The 22,399-nt window shown below is 29.6% G+C and overlaps 3 protein-coding genes across 11 annotated transcripts in view; 1 reads left to right on the plus strand and 2 right to left on the minus strand.

Annotated features, from left to right (window-relative positions):
• The window catches only part of Rtnl1 (reticulon), a 30,105-nt gene extending 20,207 nt beyond the window's left edge, over positions 1-9,898 (minus strand). The window contains exon 1 of one of the 2 annotated variants that reach the window (XM_083084955.1): positions 7,941-9,898. In XM_083084955.1, coding sequence (XP_082941081.1) covers positions 7,941-9,045 — 1,105 coding nt within the window. In that variant the 5' untranslated portion in view covers positions 9,046-9,898. The remainder of the gene's footprint in view (positions 1-7,940) is intronic. The other variant, XM_083084946.1, reaches the window with a different exon arrangement.
• Lace (serine palmitoyltransferase long chain base subunit) lies at positions 670-18,342 on the plus strand. Of its 8 annotated transcripts, none has more exons than XM_083084902.1 (11): positions 670-827; positions 10,764-11,338; positions 14,396-14,572; positions 15,035-15,189; positions 15,264-15,409; positions 15,932-16,150; positions 16,234-16,397; positions 16,486-16,647; positions 16,724-16,986; positions 17,138-17,267; positions 17,331-18,342. In XM_083084902.1, the coding sequence occupies exons 2-11, from the start codon at positions 11,039-11,041 to the stop codon at positions 17,436-17,438; spliced, it is 1,824 nt and encodes a 607-aa protein (XP_082941028.1). In that variant the 5' UTR covers positions 670-827; positions 10,764-11,038; the 3' UTR covers positions 17,439-18,342. The 8 variants fall into 8 exon arrangements, with proteins under 8 accessions (XP_082941028.1, XP_082941052.1, XP_082941057.1 ...); XM_083084926.1 differs by having other exon boundaries at positions 672-827; positions 10,749-11,338; XM_083084931.1 differs by having other exon boundaries at positions 672-827; positions 10,761-11,338.
• Positions 15,904-22,375, minus strand: LOC145963346 (gem-associated protein 6). Its single transcript, XM_083085186.1, has 2 exons — positions 21,992-22,375; positions 15,904-21,738 (listed from the first exon to the last, which is right to left on the minus strand). Exons 1-2 carry the CDS (start codon positions 22,147-22,149, stop codon positions 21,399-21,401), a joined length of 498 nt encoding a protein of 165 aa, XP_082941312.1. The 5' UTR covers positions 22,150-22,375; the 3' UTR covers positions 15,904-21,398.
• Between the last annotated feature and the right edge of the window lie 24 nt (positions 22,376-22,399).

Genomic DNA, 22,399 nt, shown 5'->3' on the forward strand with positions numbered 1-22,399 from the left:
TTTTCAGCCGCGTTATATAATGTGATGAAAACTTTCCTTTCTGGATTTTACAAACAAATAAAATGTATGTGAATAAATGTAATTTGATTCATGTTATTATTATATTAATTAATAAAATAAAACTATATATTATATAGCCAAGAAGAAATCGTAATCATCATATTTATCTAATATTTTGCACGGATTTTTTTATTTTAATAATTTAATTCGCACACACATAGATACGCACGACGTGCGAATGTGCGCACCCACGCATGCACGCACGCACGTACGTATGTACCAAGTACGCATGTACGTACGAAGTACGCATGTACGCACGCATGCACGACGTATGCACAATTAAAGAGAAGAAATAGTTAAATTTGTCAAAAATTGTCCATAGATTTATATATGAATATATGTTTTAAATAATTTGATAGTATAATGTAAAATGTTTACAGATGAATCTTACAAAATATTAGAAAAATCACTATTAATTAAAGTCAACTGAAAACAGATCGCAACCTACGTAATTGGATGGTGAAATTCATGCGATGGATGATAATAAGGTGGTGATAACGATAATAATTCTCGAAGATAAAAAGAACATATGTCGTATCTTAGTTACGTATAGCCACAAATATGCTTCTCAAGTACAAGTGTAATGGAGTGGTCAGACTATAAGCAGTCTTTACTCAACTACGATCCAACACGGTGGTTATGTTGTCACGCATTATATTATGACTTCGTGATTCTTCGTGTTATTTTTAGAAAAAGTTTTGACGCATCAATCGATTTGAAGATCAATTAACAATCAAAATTTAAGGAGGAAAGACGGAATTAAAGAGGTAAGAAATTCGAATATGCCTGTGTTAGATACATCGTAATATGTAAATATATACAGAAAAATTAATTTTTAATCTCAAAACTTTAAGCAAATAATATATATCTGCATAAGCAAACAATAAAAATCTCAAAATTTTAAGCAAATAATATATATGCATAAGCAACAATGCGTTTAACGTAAAAAAATTCATTTTTTAGTGTTATTTCTTAATTTATGTAAGAAACCTTCTTATCAATCTAATATAGATTATTTTTGTTTAAAAATTTATTAAATTTTCCTGTATTTCTAGATCATTTCTAGATACACTCACTACATAATTACTATAAAAGTTAAATAGGTCTTTTCTGAGGCACTAAATTATAATACTATAAAAAGAACATAAAGATTATTTATGCAAATAACTCATAGTTATATCTCTTATCAATATCGTTATCATATTATCACTTTTATTTTACATAAATGACTATCATTCTTATCGAAGGACAATTGAAATTTTTTTAAATATTCTATCATTAATACTAGTTCAATCAATAAAATGCTTAATAGAATGATTCTCTATAATTTGGTCATAATAAAAAGTATTATAATTTTTAAGCAAAAGGGCTTTGAGAGTTTCAAAAATACAAAATCTATTGTAAATTACAGCGTGCAAATCTATGCAGAGCACAAGAAATTAATTTTAATTTAATTCTAAATTTTCACAGTTCAAAAATAAAATATTACGCAAATAAATTTTCTAAAGAAATGTATATGTATATAAATATTAAGTTTTACAATTACTCTTGGTGTTATCCGAGGGGTGTCTCATTTATCAAAAATTTGTATATGTATTGCGAATTATCGGGAAATTCCAAGTAATTCTATGTAATGCGCTGTGTAACTAAGTAATGCGGCGAAATTATGTGTAATCGAAACAATTAATCACTAATTAACTCTAATTTAACTTTTCTTTTAAATTTAGCAAATAAAAATAGATTATTTTGATTTTTGTAAGCTTAAATTATTTATTCATTAATATAAAGCAAAATTACAGAATATAATAATATTAAATCACCATTATCATCAATAAACATTTTTTTTTTAATTTTTCTCTGTAATTAACACTTGTAAATAAAAACTTATTTCTAAAATTCTATTTGTAGTATAATTCTATTTGTATAAATTCTATTTGTAGTATAATTTAAAAAAAATTTTTTTAAAGTATAAAGTTTATATTGTAAACTGAAAGAATATTTTAAATTCAAAAATAATAAAATTAATTAAATATATAAGAAAGTTACAGTCTTTTGTTGTACTTATTTGCAACGATACGATGATACAAAGTTGCAAAATACGAACATATGCAACAAGTTTGTATCTATCTTTAGAGTATTTATCTTTATATGACAGTTTGTGTGCATGTTTACTAATGCTTAATTTCAGGAAAAAATACTAATTATTATTTAATAACTGTTTTAAAATTCTTGCTAATATAAACTATGACTATAGTTACTGGAAGAAATGACACAAGCACACAAGCGAAAACGCGTACATACACTGTGCTCTATTACCGAAACGTTAAGCATACACGGTTTAAAAGAATAAATTTTGACTTTCACAACTTATTTTATTAAATTAAAAAAATTATCTTTTTGTAATCATTACCTATTTATATAAAATATTAAATAATTATAAATTTAACTTTTAGAGAATTATTCACGCGCATCTAAAAGACATGTTACAAGACATAATTTTTATTTTTTAAGACGTTTTAATCTTGTCTGGGTTATTTTGTTATAGAACTTGTAAAAACTTGTCAAAGCACAATAATGCGGATAATGCGAAATATGACGTAATGCGAAGTAATGCGTAAATAATTCCAAAGAAATGTATTATAAATACATGTATTGCAACAGTGAGACACATCTCGGTGTTATCAAGGTGTTATTTAAATTAATTGGTGATATTTAAATAAAATTTTACTTAAGAATATAAAGCATCAAATAACTGTTAAACAATTATTAAGATTAACATTATGTAGAAAAATAAAAATATAAATATAAATAAAAACATTTTAAAAACTAAATTATTCTATATGAAAATATAAAAAATTATCTTATACATTATACATTATTTTTATATTTACAAGAAATGTTCTCTATATCCTCCTTTCGTTTGCACAAATACTAATTATATTTTCGTATAAAATTGCAAATATTAAAAAATTCCTGAATTTCTTCGAATTTTTTGGCAAATATCTAACGAAAGATGTAGAATCATCAAGATTCTAATGTAAATTTTATATATTATTTATCAATGAAAAAAAAAATACTAAGTTTTTAAAATATCACCATAAAGGAAAATCGAGCGAATTTAAATCAAAATCGAAAGATCGAAGTGATAAAATAAAATAATAAGATAATGTAAAGTATATATTTTGAAATTAGAGGACATATAAGACACTGTGGTAAATAGTAGAGCGAAAAATATACAATATAATTCTTTGTTTTCATTTTACGTGCTATTTAAAAGCAAATTTCACTCATTTTCAAAAATTATTTAAATAAAAGGGCATGTTTAATATTTGTATGGAATATAAATTTAAGCTTTGATTTTTGTATTGTTTTATTCTAGTCTATAATAGACTTGAGAAAGTTTTACAAAATGATATTTACGATAAAAAATATATAGAATATCATAAATTATAAAATTATCATATCTTTACACACAGATTATCAATTCTTTAATTGATTTTTTATTATTATATAAAGAAACTGATATATACATATATATAACAATTGTCTATTTTTGCAGAATAGATGCGGTATGTATAAAATAGTATATAATAATGTATATTATGTTGTGAAAGTTTGTGATAATTAATATATAATTAATATATAATATTAATAATTTTTTGATTTTGTATTTTTATTAATTCTCCACTTTGAACAAATAATTTTTGTTATTAAATAAAAAAATATCTTAGAAAAACTAAAATGTTAAACGAGTGAGCACTTCATTCTATAATATTTTCTAAGAAATATATTTTTATCATTTTTTGTAAAATTTTAAGAGAGAGAAGAAATAGTTGATTTATATTTTATAAAATAGCTTAAAAGGCATTTATTTTGATTAAAATAGTACAGTGATGAATAAATAAATGATTATAGACATATCGAGACGAAAAATTCATGCAAATTCCATAGTTTCATTCTTTATAATCCATAAATATCCATGTAATTTTGTGATTATTTATGCATTTTCCTACAAACTTTAATAATACGAAAATGAAGTTAAAAATTTTTTAAATGATTTAATCATATCAAAGAGAGAGAGAGAGAGAGAGAGAGAGAGAGAGAGAGAGAGAGAGAGAACTATATCTAGGAGTATCTGCAATGAGATGCTGACCGATTTTAAAAAGTTCCGTGTCTATTTATGCATTTTCTCTCTTAATTATTTATGAGTTTTTTCATTAAATTAACTTTATATACACGTAAAGTCGGAATACAGAAGAAATTTAAAAATCAATTGAGATATACTGCTCAAAATAAAAATAAATTACAAATTATTAATAAAACAATATTGAAATAAAATAACAATATTAAAATAAAATAATTTGTTATTTTTACTTATTTTATTTGTCTTCATAAATACGCGATTATTTCCATTTTAAGAATAATTTACAGAACTTTTTTTAGTGTAAAATCAAAATTTTATTAAATACTCCACACATTCCCTATGTCTAAAAAATAATTATAGAAATATCTCTCCTATAATCTTACAAAATATTTTGATATTATATTCCGGAACAATTTCTGTATGTTTTTATAATTCGATCTATCGCTCTCTAAAAAAAAATGTGAAGGATACATATCCACATGGCATGAATCATGTATAAAAATATTCATTTATCAAGTCAATATAGATTTAGATCTTTCCAAGAAATATAGATTTGTATAAGTATTTGTATGCGAAATACTACTACATACATAACAGTCGATGATGAATATCATGATTTATGAAATGTACGTCAGTGAAGAAACCAGAAATAGCTAATAAAATTTTATTGCCCATAAAACTTAAAATCTCATAAAGATATGAAAACATGTAAATACGATATGTCTCTTTTAATTTCTTTGTTTAATTTAAAAACTATTTTCATAGAAATTTTGGGAAAATTTGTTGTAAGCAATTTTTAAATTTTGTGTATATCTTGACATTTTATACTTCTATAATTAAAATTTAAACTTTTTTAAAAATAAAAAATATTTGATTAAAAAATATAAAAATTATTTAATATTATATGCATAATCATCGATCTTTTTTCCTGAATATCTTATCTTTTACTTAGAAAAAATTAAAATCTTTACTGAGAAAAAGAATCAATTATAATTGCCATCGTAAAAAAAAATTATAGTTAAGAGATTTCTATTTTTAAAATATTATTACTACTATAATATTGATAATAATAACTTTATGCATAGTAATAATAATCTTAAATATAATTATTGCTAAAAATAACAATAATTCATGATAATTACAATTTTTTCTCAGTGTACTAACGACGATTCATTTTCTATCATTTATTCGAAAAATATAAATACCTTGATATTGCATAGAAAAAAATTGATTTTATAGATTGACTCATATTTCAAAAATATTCTAAAATATGTAGACACCCTATACTTAAATAATACATTTTGTAAAACTCTTTCAAATATTATAGATTAAAATAAATTAAAACAAAAAAATAATATACCATATAACAAATATTAAAAATATATATGCTTTTTTCTTAAATTTATTAAAATATTCTTAAAAATGACTAAAATTCAAAAATGTCCTTTTTCAATAACCGTTTGTCTTATTTTTTATGTAGAAATCACATATAAGAAATGATATCCGTAAATGTTTTCGTAGAAAACATCAGAATAACATGTCATTATAAATAAACGACGAAGTATACATTATACACGGGAAAAACACCCTTATATTTATAAAATGATGCGTTTCCAGCGTATTTTTCATAGGACACGTAATGCATGAAGAACCGAAAGGTGTCTCTCACAGATCGATATAACGCACGGCGGAAGGTGATTTTAACCCATGATGTCATACAGAAGCCATACGGAACGATACAATCATCGGTTAACAAGACACTATTGTGCAATGAAATTGCGACCTCGTAAACTAAAATTTCTATTATCCTGTTCGTATAGAAAATTTTTTCGAGAGACAAAGAAAAATGTTTTTCTCTAAAGGATTAATCTACTATTATCATATAGATACAAATTGCAAATATTGAAAAAAATATATAAACAAGCAATAATGAAATTTTTCCGATTCATAATACATATGATGATGCTCGTAACTGTTATCATCGCCGATCAATTTGCGATTACGTATTATTAATCGTTCTTCTTAACTAGTTGTACTCGAAGTTATTGCCTTTAACAGCAATTTTCTGCGCGTTTTCCGCGGAATGCATTATTCCTTAGTCGTTAAGTAGAGCGTGGCATTATGTAGGGAAAAAATATATACGCAGGTTACAGCTATTTTTAAGAATCGTGCATAGCACGAAAGATAGGTGAACAAGTATCACGTCAATGGCATGCTGTAACCAAGCGGAAGCGCTTCCAAGCATGGTCGAGTTTGTGCATCGCCTCTAAATTAATTAGCATTTTCTTGTCAGGACTCTTTCGTTTCTAACGAATATTAAATGGTATATGGCAATCGATCATGCAAAAGTATATTTAGATATTTGTGTTATAATAATATTAATTCTCTCGAAATTTTCCGTATTATTTTTCAGATTGTCATCCAACGCGAGAAATATGTCTTCAATAACATTTGAAATCGTGTTAATCAAAGTATTTTTTAGAATCGAATAACTAAAAAAAACTTAACGTATAAGGATTTATTAAAATCAGATAAGAGCATATCAATAACATAATATTCCAAATAAGTAACGAATATATTTACATACCTAATATTTAAGTATAATTGCTGGCTGAGAATACGTTGTTTTATGTTCACATTTATTTTTTTCTTATTTTAGACTGTTAAATTATTTTATTTTATTCAGTATTTCCAAGACTAATCTTCATTAATAGCAATTTTTATTTCTATCCTAGCGTATAAATAATAATAATAATAATAATAATAATAATAATAATAATAATAAATAATAATAATTTTATCTTAATTATTTGCAACAAATGCTGTAATAAGATCAAAAAGATTATCTGCAGATTGACTGATGAGGAGAACAGAAAGAACAAAATTGTTTTTCTTATAAATCTTTAAAAATCTTAATTTGAATTGCGAAAAATATATGAATTGTGGAAAATATTTATTCATTAAACATAAAGAATATTCTGGAAACAAAAATTACAAAGAGATAATTAGTGAAGAGAATTGCATCATTTGCGAATTTATTACGCATCAAACAGAAAATAGAATAATATAATTCCAGAAATAATTAAAAAAAAAATTATATTATTTCATCTCCTTGTTATTCCTTTTATATCTATAAATATGAGAGACAATATATGCCCATATTTTATAATACTTTTAATAAAATTTGTAAATATTATGATAGGGAAAAATAATTTTTAAATATGTATATTTACGTATCCTAATAAATGTGCACATTTATTATGAAAATTTATGACAAAAATTAAGAAACACACGTGCAAAATATGCGATTTAAATATATTTTATTTATATATATTTATATATAATAGAAATATATAAAACTGATTATATTAAATGCAAAGAATTATATGTTGTATAAAATACGAAATCTATATTTCTCTGTATTAGATACAATCAATTGCACGAATGAAAATAAAAAATATATTAAAAAGAATATATTATAAAAAATATAGATTATATTATAGAATATACATCTGTTACAGATAATTCGTGAATGTTTCAATTATTTTACTCCTTAATTTTTATCGTAAAATTCTAGTACAAGACCTCTAAATTTAATTTGGGAAAGTGACGAAACAATGCAAATAAAACGAACTGATTTTCAGCCAGCGATTATCTCATTGTCAGTCTTATATACACAAGCTCGCGAGAAGTTATCCTTGAAATAGAATACAAAGAAAGATTTTATCGCACTCACCTAATCCCATGTCTCTGAATATCTCCTTCGGTGCTATCTCGATCTCTTGCTTCTTTTTGCCAACCGGACGAGGATAGACGTAATCGGTTTCCTTAGATTTCGGCATTTCGCGCCGTTTAACACTCTCGTGCTCCGAATCGTTGCTTCGCTGCGGTGGCTGCGGCGGTGACAGCTTGGCAGCCTCCGCGATCAGGAAGTCGTTCGACATCTCGTACTTGTCCTGGCGCACGTTATCCTCCAGGAGATCCACCTCCTTAGGCAAGGGCGGTAGCGGCTTCGTCGGCGGTTCGGGCTCCTTTCCCCCTTGTTCCCGCTTCACGTCCATCTTCTCCACTACGTTCCACGAATCGTCGTCCATAATATTCCTGGTTTTATCCTCCTTCGGCGGCGCGTCGTCATCCCCGAGAAAGTCCACCACCGGTGATTTCTCCGCCATTGGCAGCACCGACGATTTTACGTCTCGATGCACTAGATCCTCGTCGGCTTGATCGGTACCGCTCGGAATGACTTTATCCTGATCGGTCCCCAGATTCGCGATATCTTCGCGTTCCTCGAGGGGTTGGACCTTGCTGTCGGCTTTCGTCGCTGACGGAACGTCGCTGTCAGCTGTTGCGGTCGAGATCGGTAACAACGGTACCTGGAGGTCTAGCTTCTCGTTCTCGACCTCGTTGCCGTCGTCGTCGCGAAATTGATGCGCGGGTGCGTAGGTCCGTTCGGTCTCGACGAACGCCATGCTGGCCAGTTTGGGATCGACCGGGTCCAGCGGCCGCTGGAACGGATCCGACGACTGCGCCATGGCCTCGCACTTGTCAAAATCCGCGGAAGGCGGCGGCGTCGCGGGCACGGGCTTTGTTTCGACGTCGACGAGCGCGCTCGGTAGCACGGAGTCCGATGCCTGGAAGGAGTCGCTGATGTGCAGCAGATCATCGACACGTGGCGCGTCAATCAGTCGCAACGGCTGCTGCTGCTGCTGCTGATACTGCTCCGAACGGGAACCGTCATCCGGGGAACCGTCGTGGCCGAGATGCTCGAAGTCGTCGACGGAATCGTGGTCCCTCTTGAGCGGCTCGCCGTTGGGCGGATACTGGATCCGTTCCGGGTCCATCCTCGGCTCCAGAACGATGGCGATTCGATCCGCGCGTTTGGCAACCGACGATGACTCACCGAGCGAATGAGTTGGCTGATTAAAGCTTTACAATCTCCCGGCACACAACGTTGCTTGTGCGCGGAATGTTGCGCGACGCCTCCCTACGCACTCATAAAAGCCAGGTACGAGGAGCGGCTGCTACTCCCACCTGCTGCCGCTGTCGTTGCTCGCCTTCGCAGCACTTCAGTGGGGCACATCCGACGTCCTTGCTGCCCTGACCGCTCACCACCGCGCCGCGTCGCGTCCCTCGCTTCCTATGGCCTCCTTTCGTCGACTCGCGGGAGATGCGGATGACTCCGAACTCGAGTCCGGGAGACTCGTCGACTTCTCGCGCGCGTCGTCGCCGTCGACCGGTTAACGAGCGCCAAGGACGAGACGACTCGACGGAGAGAAAACTCACACGCGTCACACTCGGGTGTTGGCTTCGAAGCGCGGACCAGTAAGGCTGAGTAAAGCCGAGTTTATAGCATTCGGCAGTATTCGCGATCGCGACGACGGGTGAATTCAGCGAAGCGCACTCCCCATCGCGAAGGGTCTGTCGCCCTCTCCCGTCGCACCGAGCGACACGGACCAATCGCGTAGCCGCTATCGCCCCCACTCGTCCGAGATACCGAAGTAAGCTACGACCGTCCCCGACCGTGTTACCGGTCGTGTCAGCCGGCCGGCCGGCCGGTCAGCTGATCGGTGCAATATCAATGACTTATGTTTCCGCCTCGCGATTTTCGATTTTTCAAGCGGAAAATGGGATTTAAATCCATCGTGCACGAAATGAGAGCCTAATTAAGTCGAGGAAACTTCGATTTATGATGACCTTGATCATTTGACAGGCGAATTTACACAAATAGATCCAGTCGTTTTTTTTAACCGCATTTTTTACGCTCTGTTAATTTTCTTTTTTCTTCCACGTCTATTTTACTTTAAGCGAGGAACACGCGCGTAAAAGGTCCGCCTCAAACGAGTGCGTTAAAACTGTATTCTTTCAACAGTGCGCTTTTCGTACTTGCAATTTTATTTCAAGTACGAAAAGTGTGTGTAATGTGGAGCACAGAGGGTGCAACTGACAGGAACAGAGTGTAGATTTTTGGATTTTTTTATCATTTTAAATATTTTACCTATTATCCTTACGACGTTATACGAGAGATTATACATTGAAACTCTTCATGCATCTCTTTGTGCACTTTCTACATATCTTGTATGCAACTTTGTCCTTCTTTTTCCCCTCCAATACGTACGTGAATATTTCTTTACCACCGTATTTTTTTACCGACTGATTTTGACTGATTGGTCAATTTAGAATCGACCTTTGCTCAAGAAAAATGTCGAAAAACCTATAATTAATTATTAAATGTAATTCTTAAATGCAAAATGCTACAAAGAAATATGCATATAACCTCAAAGTAAAATTATCATAAACTTGACTTGAAATTAGCTAAAGATTAATTCTATTATTTATTCAACTGCTTGAAATTCAGTTTGCAAGTCTCTCTTTCTCGTCAAACTTTTATTCTTTTCATTCGTTTCACATTTCAAGATTTTCAACAGAGACGAAATAGAGAGAATAGAATTAACATACGCACATACATTGCCATAAGTAGGAGAGAAACGCAAAAGTATGTAAGCGCAATTTAGTAGGATTTAACGTGACCTGTTTTCACCCAAAGACTTTGCCGTAGTAGGAGCGGGAGAGGCGAGAAGATAGAGAAGAAGAGAGACGGAAACTGGACGTAGTGCGGCGCAACGCGCACGAGATAAAAGGCTCCGCGTATAAAAGGCTCGTCGCATCGTCGCAGGGCGTCGCAAAACGACGCAAGGCGACGCGGCAGCGGCACAGGAAAGGAGATCTTTTGTCGCAGCGGTGCGGCGCGCGCAGGCGCCGATCGACGCCATGACACGTTCGTATGGTTCGTGATTACTACGACCGGACGTGGAACGGTGGTGTGAGTAGCGAGCGATGAGTGGTGGCGACGAGTACCGCGACGCATCGCGACGTCCGCCGCCCGTCTCGTTGCCCGGTGGCTCTCGCCTCGAGTCGAGCGTGGGATCATCGTCGTCCTCGGTGGATTCGGCCAACGTCAGAGCGCGGATCAAGTTGGGATCGGCGATGGCGACGACGACGACCACGAGGTTGCGCGCCGTCAACACGTGCGAGAAGGAGACGTCGTCGTCGCTGCGAAACGGTTTAACGTTTCGCGGCGCCGAGGAGGCCGGCAGAATCAACGGTTACACCTCGACGAGTAACGGCCACGTACACGTAAGTAGCCGGAGCTCTGGACAGCCGCCCCTCGTATTGGCTACCCGATTTGACCTCGTCTCACCTGATCCGATCTATATATCATGATGTATGTAATCTTGTTACGATTCTCTGCGTCCAGTCGCATCGCACCGTCTCTTCCTCGGGCACTCGCGAGTCACATGGCGATACCGTTATTATTATCAATAATTTTTTTAATATACATATATATAAATCTCTCATATAAAAATACAATTTTTACGAAGATGATGTATATAAAATGTTATAAAAACGTCAGGTGTACCTTTTCGAAATTATGTACAGTAAGTATACCGAAAATTGAATTTGATCGAGTGAATTAAAAAAAAACTTGTCAAATTAATTTAATTATTATTTCTATGAATTATAATCTATTATTCTTATAATCTATTATCCATGTCATATATTTTTTTATTCAGAAAGGAGTGCAAAATCTTTTAAAATTTTTCAAAATCTTCGTTTGCAAAAAAGATTTATCTAGTAAATTTAATTCTAAAAGTAAATTTAGTTTTAAAGCGATAATAATAATGATTAAATGTATATGATAATTATAATGATTAAATGCATATCAATTATAATGATTAAGTAATAGTGACTTGTAAGTTTTTCGTATGTTGAAATTTGCAATTAAAATTAAGAATTTTCAGAACATGTTTTAAAAACATACAGTATTATTTTTTATAATATATTTATTGCAAGAAACTAAAGATTAATTAAACAGCGTTTAAATATAAAACTTCAATTAAATACAATATTTCAACAAATATCAAATTTAAACGATAATAAATTGAAATGTACGAGTAACATTTTAGGTACTACTTTTAAGATTACGATAAAAATTCATGGGAAAATTATCGTATTAAAAAAATTAAAAATTTTATTCTTTTTAGAGAGACATTAGATTTTATCTTAAGTAAAGGATGAATAAAACTAGATAAAATAGTAGTAATATAATAGTAATAAAAATATTAGTAATATAAGATATAAAATAACAGCATAAAGATAATGTAAAATAAAAACTTGTATAGGATGAATTTCAGTTATATTTTTTCATTCCATTTTTAATTTTACACTCTACCATTATCTTTTGTTTAGTAACAGGACACATGTACTATCATTGGAATAACAATTCTCATAAATTTGAAAGATTAAATTTCTTGATATTATCCGATTTATATATCAATTACTTTCTTTCTGGAAATATAGATATTAAAAAAATATAATTATATATAGAGGGAAAATTTTTAATTTATTTTAATTTATAGCAACATGTATATAAACTGAATATACGAGTTTTTTACATTATAATAAATGTAATTAATAAAATTTACAACTAACTAAAGAAAATAACACAATATATATAATCAATGTATTCGCGCGGAACTGTACAGGATATTTATAGTATCGATTTGCTGCAAAATAGTCGAAGCATTGTTTCTCTTTTCGTTAAAAAAAATTTTATTAAATAATGCAAATGGCACACTTACCGCCTCTTTAGATGGTAATACTCTTTAAGATGCGACCTCGAGATTACTTGTCCTTATGTGCAAACTCTAAAGCTTATAAATACTTAGGTCACGCGGAAATCGCTATCAATCCTATAATCAACATTAACAAAGATTACGATATGACGACTCTTAAATTTAATGTCTCATACTTCGCGTTCCAATAACTGATAAAATAAGATAGCATATACATAGTATATTGCTATTTTGTCAATTCAAATGTGAAAATATGAAAATTTTCTTTCTTTTTCAGAAGTTTGTTCGAATAGATTTTGCAGAATTTACAAATACATAATTTATTTTGACTCTCTTGATAGATGTTATTAACGCGATAAGTAAGAAATGATAAACATGATATAAGTGAGGGAAGAAATAAACATTTCTAAGACATTACATGTAGAAAAACTGGTTATCGTTTGAGCACCATTTAAAGCATATGTGTTACGATCCTTCATGGTCGAGCAGTCGAGCAAATCTGACAATTTTCAGTAATCAGCACAAAATGTGAAACTATGTTATGCCACCATAGCATGATTCTTTATATTTCTTCGAAAATTGATCACAATAATAAGGATGCTAAATTATTTTGTCAAGCGAGTCTATTTTCTAAGCAATCTAAAATATAATCTATACATAAAATGCTCCAAAGAGAGAGAAATTCATATTTTCTTTTTAAATATTGATTTTCCAAAGATTTTTAAAAGATTATTTTTCATTAACAAAAATAAGATTTCAGAAGTCATTTAGCTAATTCAACTAAATCAGCTAATTTTTCATATTGTATAATTAAATGATAAAGTTTTATCAAAGTATAGAATGTGTTTAGTTTATTAGCTTCTTCATCTATTAATTATTTGAAGATTTTATAAGTGTTTCGAGGAATTTTAATTAAAGATTAATAATTTCCAACTAGATTAAAAAATTTGTAGATAAGAGGACATGCAATAATTGTATTTATTTATTTGATCCCTCATATCTCTTTTTCTATTTTTGTAAAATCAAATGTCGAAAATTTTGTCGTTTCTCTTTTATAAATTTTGCAGTTTTAAGAGACTCGAATTGTTTTGCAGATACTAGAGGTTGACACCTTTTTAACAATACATCGCAAGGTTAATTATCTATGTAAAAATATGCGTTCCGAATGAAAATGAAATACGATCGCAACCTTATACTGCGAATCGTGTTTTAATCGTATTGCAGCGTAGACATAACTCTCTTTGATAAAGCAAAGATTACCATATCATAATCGCGAGTATTGAATCTTATTGTTGATATTTAATATTCTTTTACTTATTTTCTTCGAAATTTATCATATATCCGTATATGTACTTCATATTTCCTTATAATATTTATTATTTTTCATATTTCCTCCTGACACGCAAAGATATGCAAAGAATAATAAAATTTTAAAGTATTTTTTTGATGCGTAATTTTTATTATTATATCGTATCGCTTTTAATGTTTTAAACTTTTAATATACATGTATATATATTTTCTTCGGCTATATAATTGAATGTACAAATTTTTATTGCAGTTCTCCCATACTCCTAAAAAAATGAAATTACAAAAATCACCATCGAAAGAGTCTTTCGAAAAAGTTCCATTCATCACAGCAGCACTTACATATCTCGGTTTCTATATTCTCATGTTCCTGGGATTTATCAATCAATTATTCTTTATTCCGAAGGTTGCTACTGAAAAAAATAGGCAGGTACAATGATAATTACTTATATTTTCTTATAATATAAATTTATAAAGATAGTATATATAGAATGTAATAAATAAATATAAATCTATAATAAAAACATTTTTATAAAATACCTACTTTCTTTGACATCAATATATTAGAATATTCTCTTATGAGTATCATATAAATAAATGAAACTATTATGTGCCATTAATAGGAATTTCATAATGATATGTAAAATTTATCTTACTTTATCTTATTTATCTTATTTTATAGAAAATAATTTTTGTTACATAAAATTAATACCTTTTTTAATGTCAATAATTATTGTTTCTTTGTGTATGTGTATATATATATATATATATATATAACAAATATATTTTTTTATATACAATGTATATATTATTTCTACAAAATTTCTACAGAACGTTTATGATATATTATTTAATATTAACATACTATCCTATAATAAATATATATTTTTAGGGATATGCGCCGCTTTATGACAATTTTGAGAAATTTTATCTTAGATACGTCTACAGAAGAGTCAAAGATTGTTGGGATAGACCGATATGTTCTGTGCCCGGTGCAATCGTAACATTAAAAGATCGAGTCACTAATGATTACGGATGGACGTTTCAGTAAGTTTCACTACGTACAAAAATGATACCATATATCAATAGAATTGAAATCTTGAATTTTTTAATTCTGACAGATTTACTGGAACTGAAACGCAATGTATAAACTTGGGCTCTTACAATTATTTAGGGTTTGCCGAGGCGAGTGGTAAGTGTGCTGAGGAAAGCATAGAAACGCTCAAGAAGTTTGGCTGTGCCACTGGCAGTACACGTGTTGAATTAGGTAAATAACTCGAGATGTTTTTATTATGTAACGTTTTCTTCTAAGTGAAAAGACGAATAAAATATTTGCAATGATAAAAAATATTGTGTGACTAAATAGTAATTAATCATATTATCATGAGGAAGCATAAAATAAAAATTGTTGTATTTAGAAGACAGTTTATTTCTTCTTTATCTTCTTTGTTATAAAAAATTAAATTGATATCCATGTAATAAGAGCATTCTATCTCTATTTGTGTGTGACAAATACATAAAATGATAAAATAATAAGCGCTTATTACAAAATAAATATACAACGTTTATAATAAATTATAGTTAGTGTTTAATTAGGAAGCAGGAAAAATTTTGTATCGAATTATAATTACTAAAATTTGATTATTTAAAAATGTATTAATTTTTTTATAATTCGATGACTGATTTATTAACAGAGCTCCATATTATATTTTTTTAAACAAAACAATTTTATGTAGGTATGCATTTATAAGAGAAATCGAGTAAAAGTATAATTTTTTATTGTTTCAAGGGACTATGCCGATACATGATGAATTAGAAAAATTAACTGCAAAATTTCTGGGAGTCGAAGATGCTATAGTATTTGGGATGGGATTCGCAACGAATTCTTTAAATCTGCCCTCTTTAGTCAGCAAGGGTTGTCTCGTTCTCAGTGATGAAAAAAATCACGCTTCACTTATACTTGGGCTTCGGCTATCTGGTGCAGTGATACAGATCTTCAAACATAACAGTAAACACAATAGTTACATTTACAATGCGCATAACTATTTTTTGTTACTCTTAGAAGTACAAAGAAATCATGATTTATCACAGATGTGAAACACTTGGAAGAATGTTTGAAAAAGGCCATTGTTTTCGGACAGCCGGTAACTAGTGAACCTTGGAAAAAGATAGTTATCGTTGTCGAAGGCGTTTACTCTATGGAAGGCTCAATTGTTCATCTGCCCGATATATTAGAATTAAAAAAGAAATACAAAGTTCGTAAGAATAATGACGACTATTTTAACTGCTACTCCCCTTTTTTAACCATGTTACGATTAATAAACCTTTCTCATTATCAAATAGGCCTATATTTACGTGGATGAAGCGCATAGTACAGGTGCTATAGGAAAGAATGGAAGAGGAGTTAGCGATTATTACGGCGTCGATCCACGCGAAATCGATATACTCATGGGAACGTTCACGAAAAGCTTTGCCTCGGCGGGTGGATATATAGCTGGGACGAAAGTAATATCTTTAATGATTTATATTCCATTATTAACGTTTGATTTTTGCAGTTTTTTAATCAAGTGTTTTGTTTCAGGCATTAATAAATCATATAAGAATACATAGTCACGCGCATACGTACACGGCATCGATGTCTCCGCCCGTTACGCAACAAATTATTACGTCAATGCGAATCATTATGGGAGAAGATGGTACCGATGCCGGTGAAAGACGTATCAAACAATTAGCTAGGAATACAAGATATTTTAGACGCAGATTAAATCAAATCGGAGTTATAACTTATGGAAATGAGGATTCGCCCGTTGTGCCTATGCTAGTTTATTTATATTCTAAAATTGCGTAAGTAGATGAGAATGTTATTTTCAATATTTAATTCGTCACTTCTAATATCTATATGACAGTATATTTGAAGATATAATAAAAAATAATACAATAATGCAATACAAATTTAATTTAAAAAATATATATTTTTACGATATTCTCAACACAGTGCAGTGATCCGTACTCTAACGACGTGTAACATTGCAACCGTCGGTGTTGGTTTCCCGGCAACACCATTAATGCAAGGCAGAATTAGATTTTGTCTCTCTGCTGCGCATACAAAGGAACAACTTGATTATGTAAGTGTAACACTGCTAAGTCGAGAAGTTTGTTATTCTAATTTAAGTTATTGTATATTTCAGGTACTGTCACATATTGAAAAGATCGCGGATAAATTAGGATTAAGATATTCGAAAAAACCTCGTATTGCGACGAAAATAGAATATTATTCCGACAACGAAACGGAATGATCTACCTCATAAAGTAATAAATCGTTAAGCAATTTATTTCTGTGGAGAATAAACTGAAATAACCAAGAGCTTTAAAATGCCACAAAATAAATGTAGATATAATGCATTCGTTCATAATTCAATTAAATAAGAAGACTTATAATTATTACAACAAATGCTCGTGCTTTTATAATGATGCGAATGTATTGATATTTATAGTGGTTCATACACTTATAGCACAATGATAATTGATATGTGTTGGACGAGCAAACAAACGATATCATCAAATGCCTATGTTAACAAAGTATATTGTACATATTGTTAACTTTATTATGTGCAAATTCTCACAGTATTCACATAGAAAAAATATTCAATTTTAACATAAGATCGCATTAAAATACAAAGGTTAATATAAATATCGCGAGTAGTAGGACTCATACATTGAATTTCCTATTTTGGCCAACTGTGTATGCAAACGTATCTTACGCCACTGTAAAGTCACTTATTTACCTCGCTTAAGTTAACATTCGTTTATTCGCTCACTTATATTGCGTTATATGATGGAAAAGTCGATAGACAGGAACATGGACGTAGTATACATGGACTCTGCATGCACTTTGTTTTGCCGTCTAATTGAGTGAAGCCAATATCTAGAAAATGAACGAGAATAGAGGAGCTCTTTCTTCTCTCTCTTTCTTTTTATTTTTTTGTCTACACAGAGAGAGACAAAGAACAAAGGGGTTAGATCATCTGTCTCTTTCTATATGTTGGCTACACTTTTTTGGCCATATGCGGAGTTCATGTATACTACGTCTATGAACCATCTACAAGTCTGAATATGTAATGAATAGGTCCATGCACTTTGTGTATATTCCTTATTACAATTAACCATGATTATACATATTTTTATATCGTTGGATAACTATCTAGAATGTGTTTGTTTTCTTTATTTATATGCGAAAATTGCCTTTTGTACAAAAGCATTAAAAAAAAATGCTTTTGTACAAAAAGCAATTTTCGCATATTATTGTTACATTCCATGTAATTTAACGCAGATCAGTTTCATAATTGCATCTTTACATTTGGATGCATATTTATAATTGATGTATAACATCTCCAGTAAAGTCAAATTTCTTTGAATTGTTAACGTAGAATTGATCAATTGGAAGTATCTAAAACATTAATCTCTAAAAAAACTGATTATTGTTATAAATTTCAATATTCGTTAAAATCGATAGATTTTTCAGTCTTATATTTAAGTAAATGTCACATATCAATACTATTCCTATTGCTAAGTGAATGTCTAATATTTGTCTTTAAAATAGCTTTTTAAAATTTTGGTACTTGACATATTTTTTTTTTTATAACAATTTTTTATGTACAAACCTTAAATGAGAGATAATACGTAACATTGATGATAAACAATAGAACAATAAAAATATCTCAAATTACTTCATTGAGTCACTTTCAATGATCAGTGTTTGAAACTTCATTTTTATTTCATTAAATATACTGCCACCATTATGATCTCTTAATATTTATGAAAAGACATGATGATGACTGATAAATCAAATGATATTAGAATATAACATGTGAGAATCTGCGTAAAAGATACAATCATATTTTCATCATTATGTATGATTGTAAACGGAAAAAAATTAGATATAAAGAGAAGAGAAAGCAAAACACATAATTTTAATTCTTATAAATATTCAATGTGAAATTTGTCAAATTTATTATGTCTTATTGCATTTTGAACACAGATTCAAATGATTTGTGTGAAATTATGTGATCTGAAATAAGAATGAAAAGATACTTGAGTTTTAGTTGAAATTCACAGTAAAATCAAAATTGTCAAATTACTTATTTGATTTACAATATCGAAAGATGCGATGTTTGAGAACAAGAAAAATTCGAACGAAGGTAATATTTGCTATAAAATATTTAGTTTTTGCTTGTTTCTTTTTCATCATCATATATAGCCTAATTGCATTTTGCTATTTTACACAAATTCAGGATCATAAAATGTTCTAAATAATTTAAAATTAAAGCTTAAAAAAAAATAAAATTATTCAATTATAGGAAAATACCAAGCGCTTATTATCATATCAAATGATACAAATAAAAAAAAAAACAAGTGTACATATTAATATTCCTAAACTTGAATAAAAAAATTTTAACATTTTGTATTTAGATAAGCAAAATTACTTTAGGTCTTGCTTTTATAATTAAAAATAAAACTGAATTTTGACATAGTATCATTAAATATATAAAACAAGCTATCTAAGAAATCTTGTTAGAGTGAAAAATCTTTATATGTAACATTTAAGTGCTTATGCTCACTATACACATATGTATATCAACATATATATTAGAAAAAAATTAATAGATTCGATTTTATTATTATGAACTTATTATCAACTAATTAGCTTCTGATAACTTGAAATATTACTATAAGCTTTTTAAAAACATTCCATCACTATTTGCAAATATAGAGTATAATATGCGTATAGATCTAATATATCTTCATGATTTACACATGAAATTTTTCCACAATTTCGATATATATTTATATAGCTAGTTTAAATTAAGAATTAAAAATAATTTTGAGATACAGTATAAAGTACAACTAACTGAAAATATGAAAATCCAATATACATAAAAGATTACATAAAAGATTGGAGACTTTAAATGTTGTAATTATTTTGAGAAGTGTTTCAGTTATGCTACTTTTACATTTCCAATTGAATAGTTTAACATTTTGTGTATAAAGTGTATCCAATATTTGTTGCTGAATGAGGCTGTTTATTACCACAAATTATATTATGTTAATCACATTAATTTTAAATCTTGTATTACATATAATCTAATAAGAGATTCTTGACAATCCAATAAATCCAAACTACAACAAGACATAAACCAATGAGTCTACTAATTATACATTTAATATGAGATATTCTAATTTTATGTTGTCTATAAATGCTACGTTTAATACAAGTATTCTTAATCTGGTGTAATATAAAATTCTCATTCTTATAATTGCATTGATTTTAAACTGAATAATTATGTACATTTATTCCTATAAATAGCTGTATGATATGATGATAACATATTATAATTGTAATTTTATCACACATTTGTGAAATGGTTCTCATTTTTCCACAAAATAGACAATTATTATAATCATCTGTTCTTGTGAGACAGTTTTTCGCAATCTTTACATTATTTTGCATATATAAATATAAAAAATATATATGTATATACAAATCAATTGATATAAAAATTGTGAATTTACTTTAAAACATTCTTAAAATCTATTAATATCATACTTTAATTAAAATATTGCTTTGCGAAGCATAAGATATATAGGAAACCAAGAGAAATTTTTGTTTAATACCTCCCTCAGTGAAAAAGATTAGAAAATGAAAGTTATTAAATCACTGGGTTTTGCAACATCTTTCGATTTAACATATATATTCCTAATGATAGATAAGCTATTTTTGTAATTAGCAATACAAATGCTTTTGCAAAATATATTATTATATACAATCTAAAACTATATACTGAAACTCCTTTACATATTTCAATACATATAAATGGACTATTAAATTTTAAATTTATATAGTACACAGGATATTCGTCACAGAAATTAACTGGAGGATATAGTTCTATTATTCATTTAGGTTCTTTAAAAATTAATTTGTGAAATGTACCACTTTTAGTTTATAACTTACAAATTATATTGGCATTCCAATATTCTAATTTGATAATTTGTTCCAAATTAATTTATACAGTAATATTATCACTTAATCAAATTAATTTATACAGTAATATTATCACTTAATCAAATTAATTTATACAGTAATATTATCAATTAATTTATACAGTAATAGTATCACTAATAATTCTATAATAAAACACTCTCTATATGATTTGACAAAGGCATCTTTAACATAATTTTGTATTTTGTTAAGCGCAAGTTTATTCAATATTTATATGTGTTAAAATATTTTGTATTCTAGTGAGAACAATACTGTTAGCACATGTACAATTTTCAGGATAATATGGAGGTTCTATCGATACACTATCCTCGATTAATAAAACATCATTTTCCTCTTTAACTGGAAATCGGTTATTCAATAATAATTGCATAACGATATTTTTTCTTTTAGTAATCATCGTCTGCGAAAGTTTTGCAGGCAGGAATAATTCTGGTATGAATCTTTCTGTTTTCGATTTTACCTCGATATCTTTAATGGCATGGTTGAATATTATTTTTAAATGATACTGTGTATCTGTTTGTGGATGTAAAAGAACAATGCTGTAAAATAATATTATTTGTAATTAGTCAAAATTAATTATTTCAAATTTAACAAGGATAAGGAATGGTGAAATTATTATAGATTATGATGAGAGAACAAAAAACATACACGCACGTGCACCATACATAATAATAAACATAAATATATATCTCTAATAATCTCATTATTAAGTTTGGAGTATTAAAAGTTAATAATAATTTATTATAGAATTATATTTGATTAAATATTCAATAAATGCAATTTTTTTCTAACCTTTCTGATACCGGATCAAGTGTATAAACAATACCATAGTAAACATTTTTATCTTTCGTCATTATCTTAACCTCCTTTCCGACGTAAGTCATGAATAAGAGTGGATCATTCTTATACACTTTATGCAAAGAATTTAAGTTATTTTCTTCCGAGCTCATATTGAAACAGTAAAAGACTTGAATAGTATCAATAATATACGTCAGAATTTACACCACACTACGCATTACGTTATTTATTCACGTGTTAGCCACAGCTACGTAAAGATGCCGGAAACCGGATAACAGTGCAACAGCTGAAGAATTGGGCTGCGTTGTTCCGTTTCATGCATTATGCGCAAAAAATCTATAATATACGTGACGTAAACTATAGATTTTCTACGCATGAACGGAACGCTTAGAGGAGGGTGAG

Source organism: Camponotus vicinus, unplaced genomic scaffold (assembly GCF_025532165.1).
Source record: "Camponotus vicinus isolate PSW18456_S1 unplaced genomic scaffold, iyCamVici1.0 SCAF_1, whole genome shotgun sequence".
NCBI lineage: Eukaryota > Metazoa > Arthropoda > Insecta > Hymenoptera > Formicidae > Camponotus > Camponotus vicinus.